This window comes from Rhinoraja longicauda, chromosome 13 (assembly GCF_053455715.1).
Source record: "Rhinoraja longicauda isolate Sanriku21f chromosome 13, sRhiLon1.1, whole genome shotgun sequence".
In the NCBI taxonomy this organism is placed as follows: Eukaryota; Metazoa; Chordata; class Chondrichthyes; order Rajiformes; family Arhynchobatidae; genus Rhinoraja; species Rhinoraja longicauda.
Window position 1 is genome coordinate 7,794,914 of NC_135965.1, and position 12,882 is coordinate 7,807,795.

At 41.9% G+C, this 12,882-nt stretch overlaps 1 protein-coding gene across 1 annotated transcript in view; it reads right to left on the reverse strand.

Annotated features, from left to right (window-relative positions):
- Positions 1–211: 211 nt before the first annotated feature.
- Positions 212–12,882, reverse strand: part of alg3 (ALG3 alpha-1,3- mannosyltransferase) — a 29,415-nt gene continuing 16,744 nt past the window's right edge. The window contains exons 6-9 of the mRNA XM_078410277.1: positions 9,544–9,749; positions 6,294–6,371; positions 4,909–5,052; positions 212–3,372 (exon numbers count right to left, since the gene is read on the reverse strand). Coding sequence (XP_078266403.1) covers positions 3,195–3,372; positions 4,909–5,052; positions 6,294–6,371; positions 9,544–9,749 — 606 coding nt within the window. The 3' untranslated portion in view covers positions 212–3,194. The remainder of the gene's footprint in view (positions 3,373–4,908; positions 5,053–6,293; positions 6,372–9,543; positions 9,750–12,882) is intronic.

The following is a 12,882-nucleotide window of genomic DNA, read 5'->3' on the forward strand; positions in this document are numbered from 1 at the left end:
AATATTGTTTAGTTAACAATTCATTGCATGTCTTTCTCGCACAAGATGTGGTTGATTCCATCTAAGCTGCATCCATATTGAAGTCAAGCAAGGAACAGGGAAAATAGGAGCTTTAAAACCACCTCTGCAGTGATGTTTTTGGTAATACTCAAAATTTAAAACAGAGCTCCACAGTGACAGTGCCATCATTTTTGTTACACAATCAAAACAATTCAGACAACTTTCATTTAATTCCAAGAAGTAAAGGGCCAATATTACATTTCTTGTTTAATCAATGCCATTTGAGTAAAGAAACAAAAATCCAAATGTTCCCCTTTCCACCTGCAGAGAAGTAGGATCGAGGCCTGCATTATATCGAGTTCACATTCCATACAATAAATGAGGCTTTTGTCTCACTGGTGCTTTTTTCATTCATTTTGTCTTTATTGGGTTTTCCTGAGGCTAGTCATCTTTATTATAACTAAATTATTTTGAGCTATTTAACATGATTTTTGTTCAAACAATGCAAAATTGATTAGCTGTTTACCAGTCATCCAGAGGAATTGATTGATTGAAAGATACAGCATAGAAACAGGCCTTTTGGCCCGAGTTTACACCAACCATCAATCACCAGGTCACCAAGCTCTATGTTATCTCACTTCTGCATCCATTCCTGACACATTAGGGGCGATTTATAGTGGCCAATCAACCTGCCAACCCATACACCTTTGGGACGTGGGGGGAAACCGAGCACCCAGAGGAACCCATGCAGTCATAGGGAGAAAGTACAAACTTCACACAGACAGAACCAGAAGTCAAGATCTGACCCAGGTCTTAAATATAGAAGAATTCCTGAAGATTTTTGATGACATTTTTAAGGGCAGTATAATTAAGACTGAAAGGTCATGGATAAAGCACACATGGACTGCCAATGCCACCTGATGCACACACCCATCAATGGTATCAAAACATATTAATTATGTACAGCTTTCCAAACACCATGAAATCCGATGGTCTGCATTCAAGACTAATAAAACAAGGCTTTACAAATAATATTGATTTAGATAGGAAAAAAGTTTCCACTCTGGATCTTCTGAACTTGTTTGTTTCTCCTTTTATAATAGCTGCAGAATTGTAATGACACCAAAATCAGACTAATCTACCAGAGAAAACTTCCCAACTGGCCCCTGTGAAGAAGGGTCTCGACCCGAAGCATCACCTATTCCTTTTCTCAAGAGATGCTGCCTGACCTACCGAGTTACTCCAGCATTTTGTGTCTGTCTCTAGGATGTTGGCCAAGTTATCTTCCATATCCCACAGTCCAATTACCTTTGAGAGCCGAGAGATTTCCTGCTTCTTTAAAAAATATTTATATATAGCTCAATTGGCAATCAAGGAAACAGAGCAATTTGGAACTTGAAATCTTTGTTGATCCTGGCAGATCTCATGTAAACAGAGACAAAAATAGACACACCACTAAGTTAAGATCCTCGTCTTGTGCTTATGTATCCTGGATAGATTTGAGAGGACCCGTCTTTTTCTATATCCAGGGAATTACCTAACAGACCAAATTGCCCATATCCAGATCTTTTAGTCTTGACACACTTGGATTGCTTAATCTTCAGATAAACCTTGCTGACAGGGAGGATGTGGTACCCATCTGTTGAACCAGACTAGAATCAGAGCTCATGAAGATAATGGCCAAAGGTTTAAAGTGGAACTCGTCGAGGACCTGTTGCCACCTTCAATCAACATTTCCACCATTTTGGCATTGGAGTGGTCCAGAGAAGTCAAAACACAAAGGGTTGTTATGGTTTAACTCTTTCTTCTCTGTTGTAGGATTACCTTTATTATTATCCTCTTACAGTCAGGGGGGTGTGGTCCATCAGTAGTTAATGGGTTTAGTGTCCTCTTGGAACCTCCTAACAATGGCAGACCCGTCAAAATTAATTGGAAATACATAAATGCCCTGTTATATAGTTATATTCCATGGATGAAGCTGCTTTTTTTTCCCATTTGTGGGATACCTCATTTAATTTTGGAGGGGGCAGGGGTGGGGAATGTGGAAATGCCTATTGTAATGTAACCTGCATTTAAAATAGTCTATATTACATTTAGAGCAGCTTATACTGTCTGTAGAGGATGATATCACCAATTATAAATATAGATCATATATACCTGAAACTAATTCATGTCATTTTCCTTTTGGTTCCAATTTTAACGCTCAAAATACATTTTTAATCTACTCAGCAATATTTTAAACCATATATCATTAACAAAAAAAGCATGGAGTCTGTGGAATTAAATGGAAATTATGCATCATGTCGATTGGAATTCTTTCCACCCCTGCAATTCTTCTACTGTTTGCGTTAAAAATAAACATCGGCACAGTTGACCTTTTCTCAGATGTCAGTTCTTGTTCTATAAATGATTATATAGCTTTCTCCCCTTACATCTCACATGTATAGAATCTCTCCAACTCTACAGGACAAATATAGGAGTAACCCATAACTCCAAATAGACAACATGTGGAAATCCCATTTAAGTGGAGCATGACAGTCAGTTACTGCTGTTGCTCTAGCCCTGACCACTCCTCCACGTGCAATTGGACTTTTATTAAACTGTAATAAAATACACCATTTGATTAGAAAAATTAAAATGTAATAATTTCAAAGCAGACCAAAACATTCTTCAAGCATCTTTAGGAAATGAAGCTAATCTGTCATTAAATATATGACTTCTAAAAAGTGAATTCTTGAAACTGGCACTGATTTTATTTACCAAAACTTCTTAAGGGCTATTTTTTTAGTACTAGGAAGTGAAAATAAAATAATCTGAAACTGAAAAGTCATACAGTGAAGCAAGATTAACCTAAAGCTATTAACCTGCACAATTCCACAGATACATCCAGTGTGGCTCCATGTTCATTCTCAGAGTTCACGCACTGTGAACTCCACACTTCAAACGACAGTGAGAAAGAAAAACCCCACTGGGCTCCAGGCAAGTTCAAATGTCATTCAGATATCAAAGTTACAGACATGTAATTCATGTGAAATGGTTTGGTGTCTTTAGTGGCCTTGGGACCATAAATCTTTAAAATACTTCACAGCGGTAGTCACTGGCAACCATTTTTCCCCCTTAATTTTCTTCCTCAGCTACATTACGTAATGAAATAATCATTGCTGTGCCGAAGCACAATCTTTAAGTCCAATAAATCATTTCTTCTTTTTCAATAGATCCTTGTCTTCGGTTGGTGTATTCTCCTCAGGTTCATCATGGCCATACCAGAGAGAAAGCAGAATGATTATATGACACACATGGAGCGAGATCGAGCTGGACACAGTTGAGGGGTATGTATTCCAAGCCATCTCAATTAATCCTAAAATTAGAACTCTGAAAGAACAATACAGAAATTATATCACTTAACAATCTACTTTTATCCTCTTGCATCAGAACAAAATCTGATAGAAAATAATCATAATCAACCCATCTATTATTAATTGAAGTTGAGGACATGCATATCTGCCCAGTTTTCAGCAGATAATTAATCCCAATAAAATGGGTCATCAGTTTAGGTAAAACTATTCCTCTTCTGCACACAATTCATTTAATCTTCTTCTTCAACATGTAAATACCTAGTAGTCTGGTCACTTTATTGTTGATGCTTGAGTAAACTAGAATTAACTAAAATTATGTTGAGAGTGCGAAAAATAAATGTGACATTTGACTAAAAATGAAATTTGAAATTTATCCCAAATTTACAGAAACATAATCATAAATCATTACAAATGCAATTCCCCTTGATTGCCAGACAAACCATGATTGCCAGACAAAAAAAATCACCAAAACATATTTTTAGTTTCTTCAATAATTTAAAAAAAAATTGGATTCAATAAAATAAATTACTATGCATAAAATGACTGTGGACTTGCTCCCAAGTGCCGTGTAATTTTCTCTAGACCCTTATAAAGTTCTATTGATTGGGTCAACTCTAAACTTAAAATAAACTAAGTCCTCAATTAAGTACCTTGGAAAAATCATAGATGGTCCACACTGAAAGGAGTGCACATTTAAAGTGACTGGTGTGGTACCAGTCTAGAAGGATGAGAGGGGATCTTATTGAAACATAAGATTATTAAGGGATTGGGCACACTAGAGGCAGGAAACATGTTCACGATGTTGGGGGAGTCCCGAACCAGGGGCCACAGTTTAAGAATAAGGGGTAGGCCATTTAGAACGGAGATGAGGAAAAACTTTTTCACTCAGAGTTGTGAAGCTGTGGAATTCTCTGCCTCAGAAGGCAGTGGAGGCCAATTCTCTGGATGCTTTCAAGAGAGTTAGATAGAGCTCTTAATGATAGCAGAGTCAAGGGATATGGGGAGAAGGCAGGAACGGGGTACTGATTGTGCATGATCAGCCATGATCACGGTGAATGGCGGTGCTGGCGCAAAGGGCCGAATAGCCTACTCCTGCTCCTATTGTCTATAGTGGGCTGCTTTTCAGAAAGTTACTGATGTTGCACTCATACAGGGACAGAGTGCACTCCATCGCACTCTTCACTTGTGCCTTGTAGATGGCGGAAATGTCTCAAGGTGTCAGGAGGCAAGTTATTTACACCAAGATACAGACAGCTGATGACTTACTCTTGCAGCTATGGTAATTGTGTGGTCAGCCTGGCTATGGTAAAACCATTGAACGTCAAGGGTAGGTGGCTGGACCTTTGTTGAGATCGTCTGGGCCTCGTGTAGCAAAGGTTATTTGCCACTTATCAGCCGATGTTGATTACTGTCTATAGTTTTGCTGCATGTGATGCATCATTTGTTGTGGAGTTGCGAAGGGTATTGAACATTGAGCCAATCGTCAGTGAATATCGCAATTTCTGACCTCATGACAGAGGAAACATTTATACCGTGAAGGGATAAAACTTACTTGAGGAGATGAGCAAGTTTTTTCACTCGTGTGCTCCATAAAAGGTAGGGCAGAGTATGAAAGTACCAGACATAGAATTGGTAGTGCAGTGATCGACTGAAGCAAATACCAATGAAATTCGAGGTGAAGAGAACAAACACAATTTGTACTCAGCAATTAAGGAAAAATTAAGCACTTAAATATTTGAAACATCACTTAAATTGACTGTATTAGCGCAAAGATTAAAACACTTTATGGTGGAGGAGCAAGTCACTTAACATTTAGGACCAGCTTATAATATTAGAAGTAATTCTTTGATTGTACAACGAGCAAAAACCAATCCAATGAAACAATGAATTAACTCATTCCCATGAAAGTACTTTGGGAATGACAGAGTGATTTCCTGTCCACTGCAGATTCCCCCAACTTTACAATTCTTGCCCCAACAGGTAATGGAACACAGCAAAATATCTGCAATTTAAAACAACTCTTTGACCCAACTACAATCCTTGCTTCCTGTGATGTAAGTAAAGTAAAGGGGGAGATGTGATGTAATTAAAGTAAAGGGGGCTGGCCAATGGGCTTGTGCCTTGTGACTGAGGTCAGGTGACCTTCTAGGGCCAATGGGCTTGTGCCTTGTGACTGAGGTCAGGGGACCTTCTAGAAGTTTCCTGGTGATGGATCAGTAATAAAATCTTCTTACAAGATGTCGGGCGTATATTCATTGTGCTAGCCACAACAGGGTCTTACAGTGGACATTACACTTCCTACAAGTCACCAAATGACTCCAATCTGGTTAAAATGTGATTCAATTACTGGTTCAAGATTATCAAGGACATATTGCTAATGTATAAAGACCCCACAGACTCTTTGGATTACAATGACACATTCCTGGAGATATTATGTACATATTACACAAATGAGAAATACTCTGAAGGTCAAGTGTAGGAAGGAACTGCAGATGCTGATTTACACCAAAGATAGGCACAAAATGGTGGAGTAACACAGCGGGACAGGTAGCATCTCAGGATAGAAGGAACGGGTGACAAAGTCTGAAGAAGGGAATCGACTCAAAACGTCAGCCATTCCTTCTTTCCAGAGATGTCGCCTGTCCCACCGAGTTACTCCAGCATTTTGTGCCTACTCTGAAGGTTAGTTTGAACTATCCAAAAAATAATGCAGGATCCATCGTTATATACGCAACGATAGAAATTGCAAGGCAAGAGGCTTTGCTGTTTCTCTGTTAGGTTCGTGCATCTGAGAAAAAACAACTCAAAATAATTGCACTTCAGCTTACATTAACAGTTTCAGTGTCTTACTATCTAGGCCTTGCTTCTCTTGACTATGTTGCCTATTTCTCAACAACATAAATATGCAAAAATCATAACATCAATTTTGAAAGGATATGATTTGCTGTTAAAGTTTGGTGCTGTATTTTTCTCTCTTCTGGGGCCTTCAGCAGTGAAAGTATTCCCTCCTCAGATCTGTAACATAAATCAGGGGAAAAAAAATTAGTGTCATAGTGGAATCAACAACAATTTCTTGTATAGTTTTGAAACTCTTTGCCGCAGATCATGTTTTAGAATAAGCATTTTGTACTCAGATCCTATGCAAAAGATGAGAGAAGTATTTAATACTGAGCGTAGCAATGTCCAATTCATTATGCTTCCTAAACAAAGGAACCTAGTGGGTCAGGCACTATTTGTGGAGGGTATGGACAGGTAACGTTTTGGCATGTGACCCTTCTTCAAAATGATTGGAGTATGGGGAGAAAGCTGGTAAAGAGAGTGGGGATGGGACAAAGCCTGGCTAGTGAGAGATGGATATAGGGAGGAGTACTGGCTGGAGTAAGTGACAAAGACCACGAGAAGGAAGCAGGAGAAGGATATGGGTGGAAGGCAACAAGGGAGAGCGGGATAAAAGAGAAATAGCAGACTCGGGAAAGGGAGACGGGTGTGTGAAGGAGGGGATAGGACCAGTGTGAATGGGGTGTTTGGAGAAGTGTGTGTGCGCTGGGATGGGGAGGGGAGGGGGAAGGGAAAAGGGGGGTATTACTTGAAATTGGAAAATTGGAGGAAGACAAGGACAGAAAGATTGGTGTGAGAATGGGAAGTTAATTAAAATGGTTAGTAACTGGGAACTTCATCAGGCATTGGCGAAGAAAATCGGTGGAACGGTGGCTTCACCTTGCCCATGATTGCCAGAGTGAGGTCACATGCAAACTGGAGAACCACATCTCATATTCTGCTGGGGTAGTTTACAAACCAATGGTATGAACATTGAATTCTCCAATTTCAAGTAATATTCCACCCTTCTCTTTTTTCTGTCCCCCCGACAACCCATCCCGATGGGCACACAAATTAGCACATTTCTCCCATTTCCCACCACCCTGCTTTCTTGTTCTTTGTACGCCATCTCCCACGCCCGAGTCCCACATACCCGTTTTCCTTTTCCAGTGTCCTTTCCCACCTCAATCCAGGTTAACACTTCACTCCCCTTCTCTGACAACCCTTCACTTCCTTTTCACCACTAGATTTTGGCACTTACTCCACCTATCTGCCAATTAGCCCCCTCACCTATATCCACCTATCACTTATCAGGATTTGCACCCCCCCCATCTCTCTTTCTCCCCCCCACCCCATACTCTAATCAGTCTGAAGCACACCGACCAAAAATGTCATCTTTCCATTTGCTCCACAGATGCTGCCTGACCTACTGAGTTCGTCCAGCACTGTTTCTTTGCTCCAGATTCCAGCATCTGCAACTTCATGTCTACACTTGTTTCCAAACCCGATTGAGCCTTTGGAATTCCATCATTGTATCTGGATTTAAAGGAATTTTAAATTATGTTACACAACACAATGGTCCTGGAATACCAGAACAATAATCAATTAAACCTCCTGATAATGATTCAACAATGACATTGGCTCAACTCTCACTCACCCTGTCTTAGACGTTCCCTTTCCGTCCCCTACTCCCAAACACATGCTGCAGCTTAACAAGCTTCTTTTCTCTCCTCCCCCTTTATGACAAAGCATCTTCAACTTGAAATGTTAACTCTGTTTTACCTCCCACAGGTGCGTTCTGACCAAATTAGTATTTCCAGCATTTTTTTTTTTTCATTTTAGGTTTCCAGTATCTACAGTTTTCTTGATTTTCATTCATGGTGTATGTGGAAAGAGATGCAACTTGAAGCAAACGTCAAACCTGCCCTCAAAAAAGGCTGAGCAGGGGATTTCCAGAACGCGATCTCACCCAAAAGGGCCATTCTTAGTCATGGGTGTGACCAAAATTGTGAAAAATTGTGGAATACATCTCTTCTAATTCTGAAAGCATTACAGGTATATTGTTTTGGACTGTATATATGACTTACATATGTCAAAGTTTATCAAGTGAAATGTTTATATGTAATGCTGACAATGTATGTTTAGGGTCAGAAGTCAAGTATGACTGGTCACGTGTGTGACCTCACATGGTCCAGTCATATTGGACTTATTTTGTCATATTTGGTCCAGTCATTTGAGTATGAAGAAGGGTCTCAACCCGAAACGTCACCCATTCCTTCTCTCCTGAGATGCTGCCTGACCTGCTGAGTTACTCCAGCATTTAGTGAAATAAATACCTTTCATTTGTACCAGCATCTGCAGTCATTTTCTTACAATATACCTGTAATGCTTTCAGAATTAAATGTATTTCACAATTTTGGTCACACACGTGACTACGAATGGCCCAATAAGGCAGCGGGTGGAAGGGAAGGGATAGATACGAGGGGGACGGGGAACATGATAGATGAGGAGCCAGCGCTGCCGTCGCAGCTGCGGCTTGCCTGCAGTCCGTCTGTCTTTTGTGTTTTTTGTTGTTTTTGTATGAGTTGTAGTTTTAATATGGTTTAGTGTTTGTATGTTATGTGGCGGGGAGGGGGTGGGAGGGAACGGGAACTGTAAAAAAAATCTCTCTCCCGAACGGAGACACGAACTTGTTTCTGTGTCGTGTCTCCGTTCCCGTTGCGGCCTACCAGCGGCCATGCACCTGGGACCACCTGGGGCTCTGGTTCGCAGAGCCCGCGGCCCGGACTCACCACCTGCGGCGCTGGCCGCCTTCGGATGCTGCGGGAGCGGCTGCGACTCGTCTCCGGAGGCTCCGGCGCGGACCGCGTGGACGTCGGAAGCCCGCAGGCCCCTGGGTGGGGGCCGACATCGGGAGCTCCGGCAGAGGCAGCGTGTTCGCCCGCCCCGAATCACGGGGCTTGGGTCGGCCCGCCGCGGACCTTTCACCGTCCGGCGCGGCCTGGAATAGGCTGTGGACCTTTCACCGTCCGGCGCGGCGCTCCAATGTCGGGAGCCCCGACCGCCCCGACGTGGCAACTACAACAGCCTGACCTCGGGAGAAGACGGCAGGGAAGAGAAAATACATTCTGGCCTTCCATCACAGTGAGAAGGGACTGGAGGAGACTCACTGTGATGGATGTTTCTTTTGTTTGGTGTTAGTGTATGATTGTATGTGTTATTGCATTTTTATTGATTATTCTTATTGGTCTTAATGTTTCAACTGCGGGTAATGTTTCATTTCACTACACATTTATGTGTATGTGACAAATAAACGACTATTGACTATTGAATATTGACTTAGTGTACCCACAAGTAGAAACACACATACTTATTCCATTTGTAGAGGGCAAAGAGAATCAAGACAGTCAGATGTGCCACCAGCAGTGAGAGATGGAAGTAACGATTCAGGAAGATGCTCTCAGGCAGAAAACGCCAGTTCACCGTCCACTTGAAGAGAAACTGGCGGCCAAGGTCAAACGCTCTTGCCATATACCCAATTGGATTTTCCATCAGGAAGGGCAAACCCAACGCCAACTAATGAATAGGAGGAAGAAAAATATTTTGATTGTCCGGTTGTGAATCCAGCAACAGGTCATATTAATCATCCAGCAGAGGACTCGTGTGTCAGCTCTTTGGACAAGCCATTAACTAATTTCACTTCCTTTTCTGACAATTGAACAAATGTTTCCTCCAAGTCTCTTGGAGATCAAAGTTTTACAAATGGCTTGATCATTTTGAACAAGCCGAAAAGGTATCTCGTGAATACACACACCCCTTCCACGCTAAACTTTATATAAAGTGGAGGAGGTATTAATCACTTGTGAACCGTTTACAGCAGGTTAAATTGCACATCAAATGGACAAACCAAACCCGACAGTCCCTTTTAACGGTTTAAAAAAAATAAATCAGCATAATGTAAATAATTTTGTGAACTGGTCCGAGAAACTGAGCTGATAACAAGATAGTCCCCACCACAGTAACAGGAACAGGTGACATAGACACATCATAGAAAAGCCCGGAAGGGCTCAACAGGTGACATAGCATTGCTGCATGGGATGGAAAGAGGAACAAAGTTGACATTTCCAGTCAAGGATACCTCCTCAGAAATTGAAAAGTGAAAAACATGCCTGTTTTTTAAATGTAAATGGAGGAAGGGGTGGAGAGACCAATGGTTCTATATTGTCACGAATGTACAACAGTGAAATTGTTTTGCACAACCACAAATGTGCAATCGCCACAATTTTGGCATTGTTTAAAAGAAAAAAAAGAGAGAATGCCTGCTGCATCAACTACTTTGGCCTGCATCCTGTCACAAACATCCACCTGTCTCTTCACCCCTTTCTAATTATTAAAAAAAACTTGTTTTCCGACTTTGCTGGTTCTGATGAAGGACCTCTGCTATTTTGTTTTTTAAGTCCTGTATGAACACATTAGACAGATGTGAATCTTCTAGATCAGGCAGCCTTGAAACCTTTTGCATCGTGTCGAGACCCAGTGGGCTCAGTGGAAGGCAAAGGTAAAGGAAGTACAAACGACCTTTTCCTCTCCTCCGACGCTGGCAACCTCAACATCCTCATCCTACTTGACCTCAGCGCCGCCTTTGACACCATAAATCACTCCATTCTCCTCACCCGACTTGAAACCTCCTTTAACATCACCGGCACAGCCCTATCCTGGTTCAAATCTTACCTCTCTGACAGGCACCAGTTCATCTCCATTAACAACTGTAAATCCCCCACCGCTCCCCTCCCCTCCCCCAAGGTGTCCCCCAAGGCTCAGTCCTTGGTCCCCTCTTCTTCATCCTCTACCTGTTCCCCCTTGGTCAATTAATCCGCCGTCATGGTCTCAACTTCCACTGCTTCGCCGATGATATCCAGCTCCTCATCTCCACCAAGTCAATCTCCCCCACCACACACTCTACACTGACAAACTGCATCACTGAAATAAAATCTTGGCTTCAATCAAATTTCCTCAAACTCAACTGCAACAAATCTGAAATCATCATCATTGTTCCAAAAACGCTCACCAAATCCACCCAAAACTTTATCCTCAATATTGATGGTCTCCCAGTATCCACCTCCCCTCACATCCGGAATCTTGGAATCATCTTTGATCAAACCCTCTCCTTCGACAAACACATCACAAAGACAGCCTTCTTCCACCTCAAAAACATTGCCCGTCTCCGTCCATCCCTCTCCTTCACAGCTGCAGAAACCCTCATCCACGCCTTCATCACCTCCCGTCTGGACTACTGCAACAGTCTATGGCTCACCCTCAAAAATCATCAGTAAACTTCAATACATTCAAAACTCCGCTGCCCGTCTACTCACCCACTCCCCGATCCGTGACCATATCACCCCCGTCCTTTACAAACTCCACCGGCTCCCCATCCCCCAGAGAATCCAATACAAAATCCTCCTCATGACCTACAAAGCCCTCCATAACCTGGCCCCATCCTACCTGACTGACCTCCTCCACAGGCACACTCCCACCTGCACCCTCCGCTCTGCTGCTGCCAATCTCCTGTCCCCCCCCCATCCGGACCAAACTCAGATCCTGGGGGGACAGGGCTTTCTCCATCGCTGCTCCCACCCTATGGAACTCACTACCCCAAACCGTCAGAGACTCCTCCTCACTCACCACATTCAAAACATCACTGAAGTCTCACCTCTTCAGCACTGCCTTCAACCACTGAAGGTCACCTCACCTTCTGTCTCCTTTCTCTGTTCGTTTACTTATTTATCTATTTATTCACTTCTCTATGTTCTAGAAATCCCTGTAAAGCGTCTTTGAGTGTTTGAAAAGCGCTATATAAATGTAATGCATTATTATTATTATTATTATTACTTACAGGTGACCAGCATGATCAAGTCCTGTATTAATAGTGCCTGCCCGTATGCTGTGATTTCTATCCCAATCTGGACCAGTAGCACAAAGTGAATCAGGACTCACTGTAGAAGATACTAACTGATAGGAAAACAATAATCTTCCCACACAGGAACCAGGTTGTAGTCATGCTTCAAGTCAAGTCAAATTGAGTGTATCATCAAATGCACAAGCACAGTGAGGGCCTTGCACACATCCAACAAAAATCTTACTTGGAGATACATAGACTCCGACAGACAACATGTACATGTTATAGTCTATATTTATATAGAAATACAAAATTATACATAAATTACACCATTTTATAAAATGGAGAGAAAAATATAGTATAAAACAAAGAGATTCAAGCAAAACAATTAGAAAAACAAGTCCATGGATATGCAAGAGATGGTCTGTAGTATTCTGTCACTGAGGTAGCTTAGTCTCAGCTGGTTTACACCGACGTCATTTCTAGAGAACTAGCAGGGAGCTCAGCACTCAAAGTACAGTCTATTGCAGAGGAAACTCAAGGGATCTTGCCAGAGCACTAGCTTGCTTCTACTTTGAGTCTTATATTCCGCATTCTACACTTTTCAGTTGTGTTGAACCACTGATCTTTATTAAATCCGGTGGAGGTTGGAAAGGATCGAGACAAATTGATCCCTTAACATTTCTAACAGCAGTTGCTGGATCCATGAGTTCAGACTTTAACCGTTCCGTCTTTTATTTCCTGTCAGGTTGCTGCAAGCATAGTCAACAGATATTTTGCTGACAGCAATGTGAAGCTGAATAACCTCGGGTT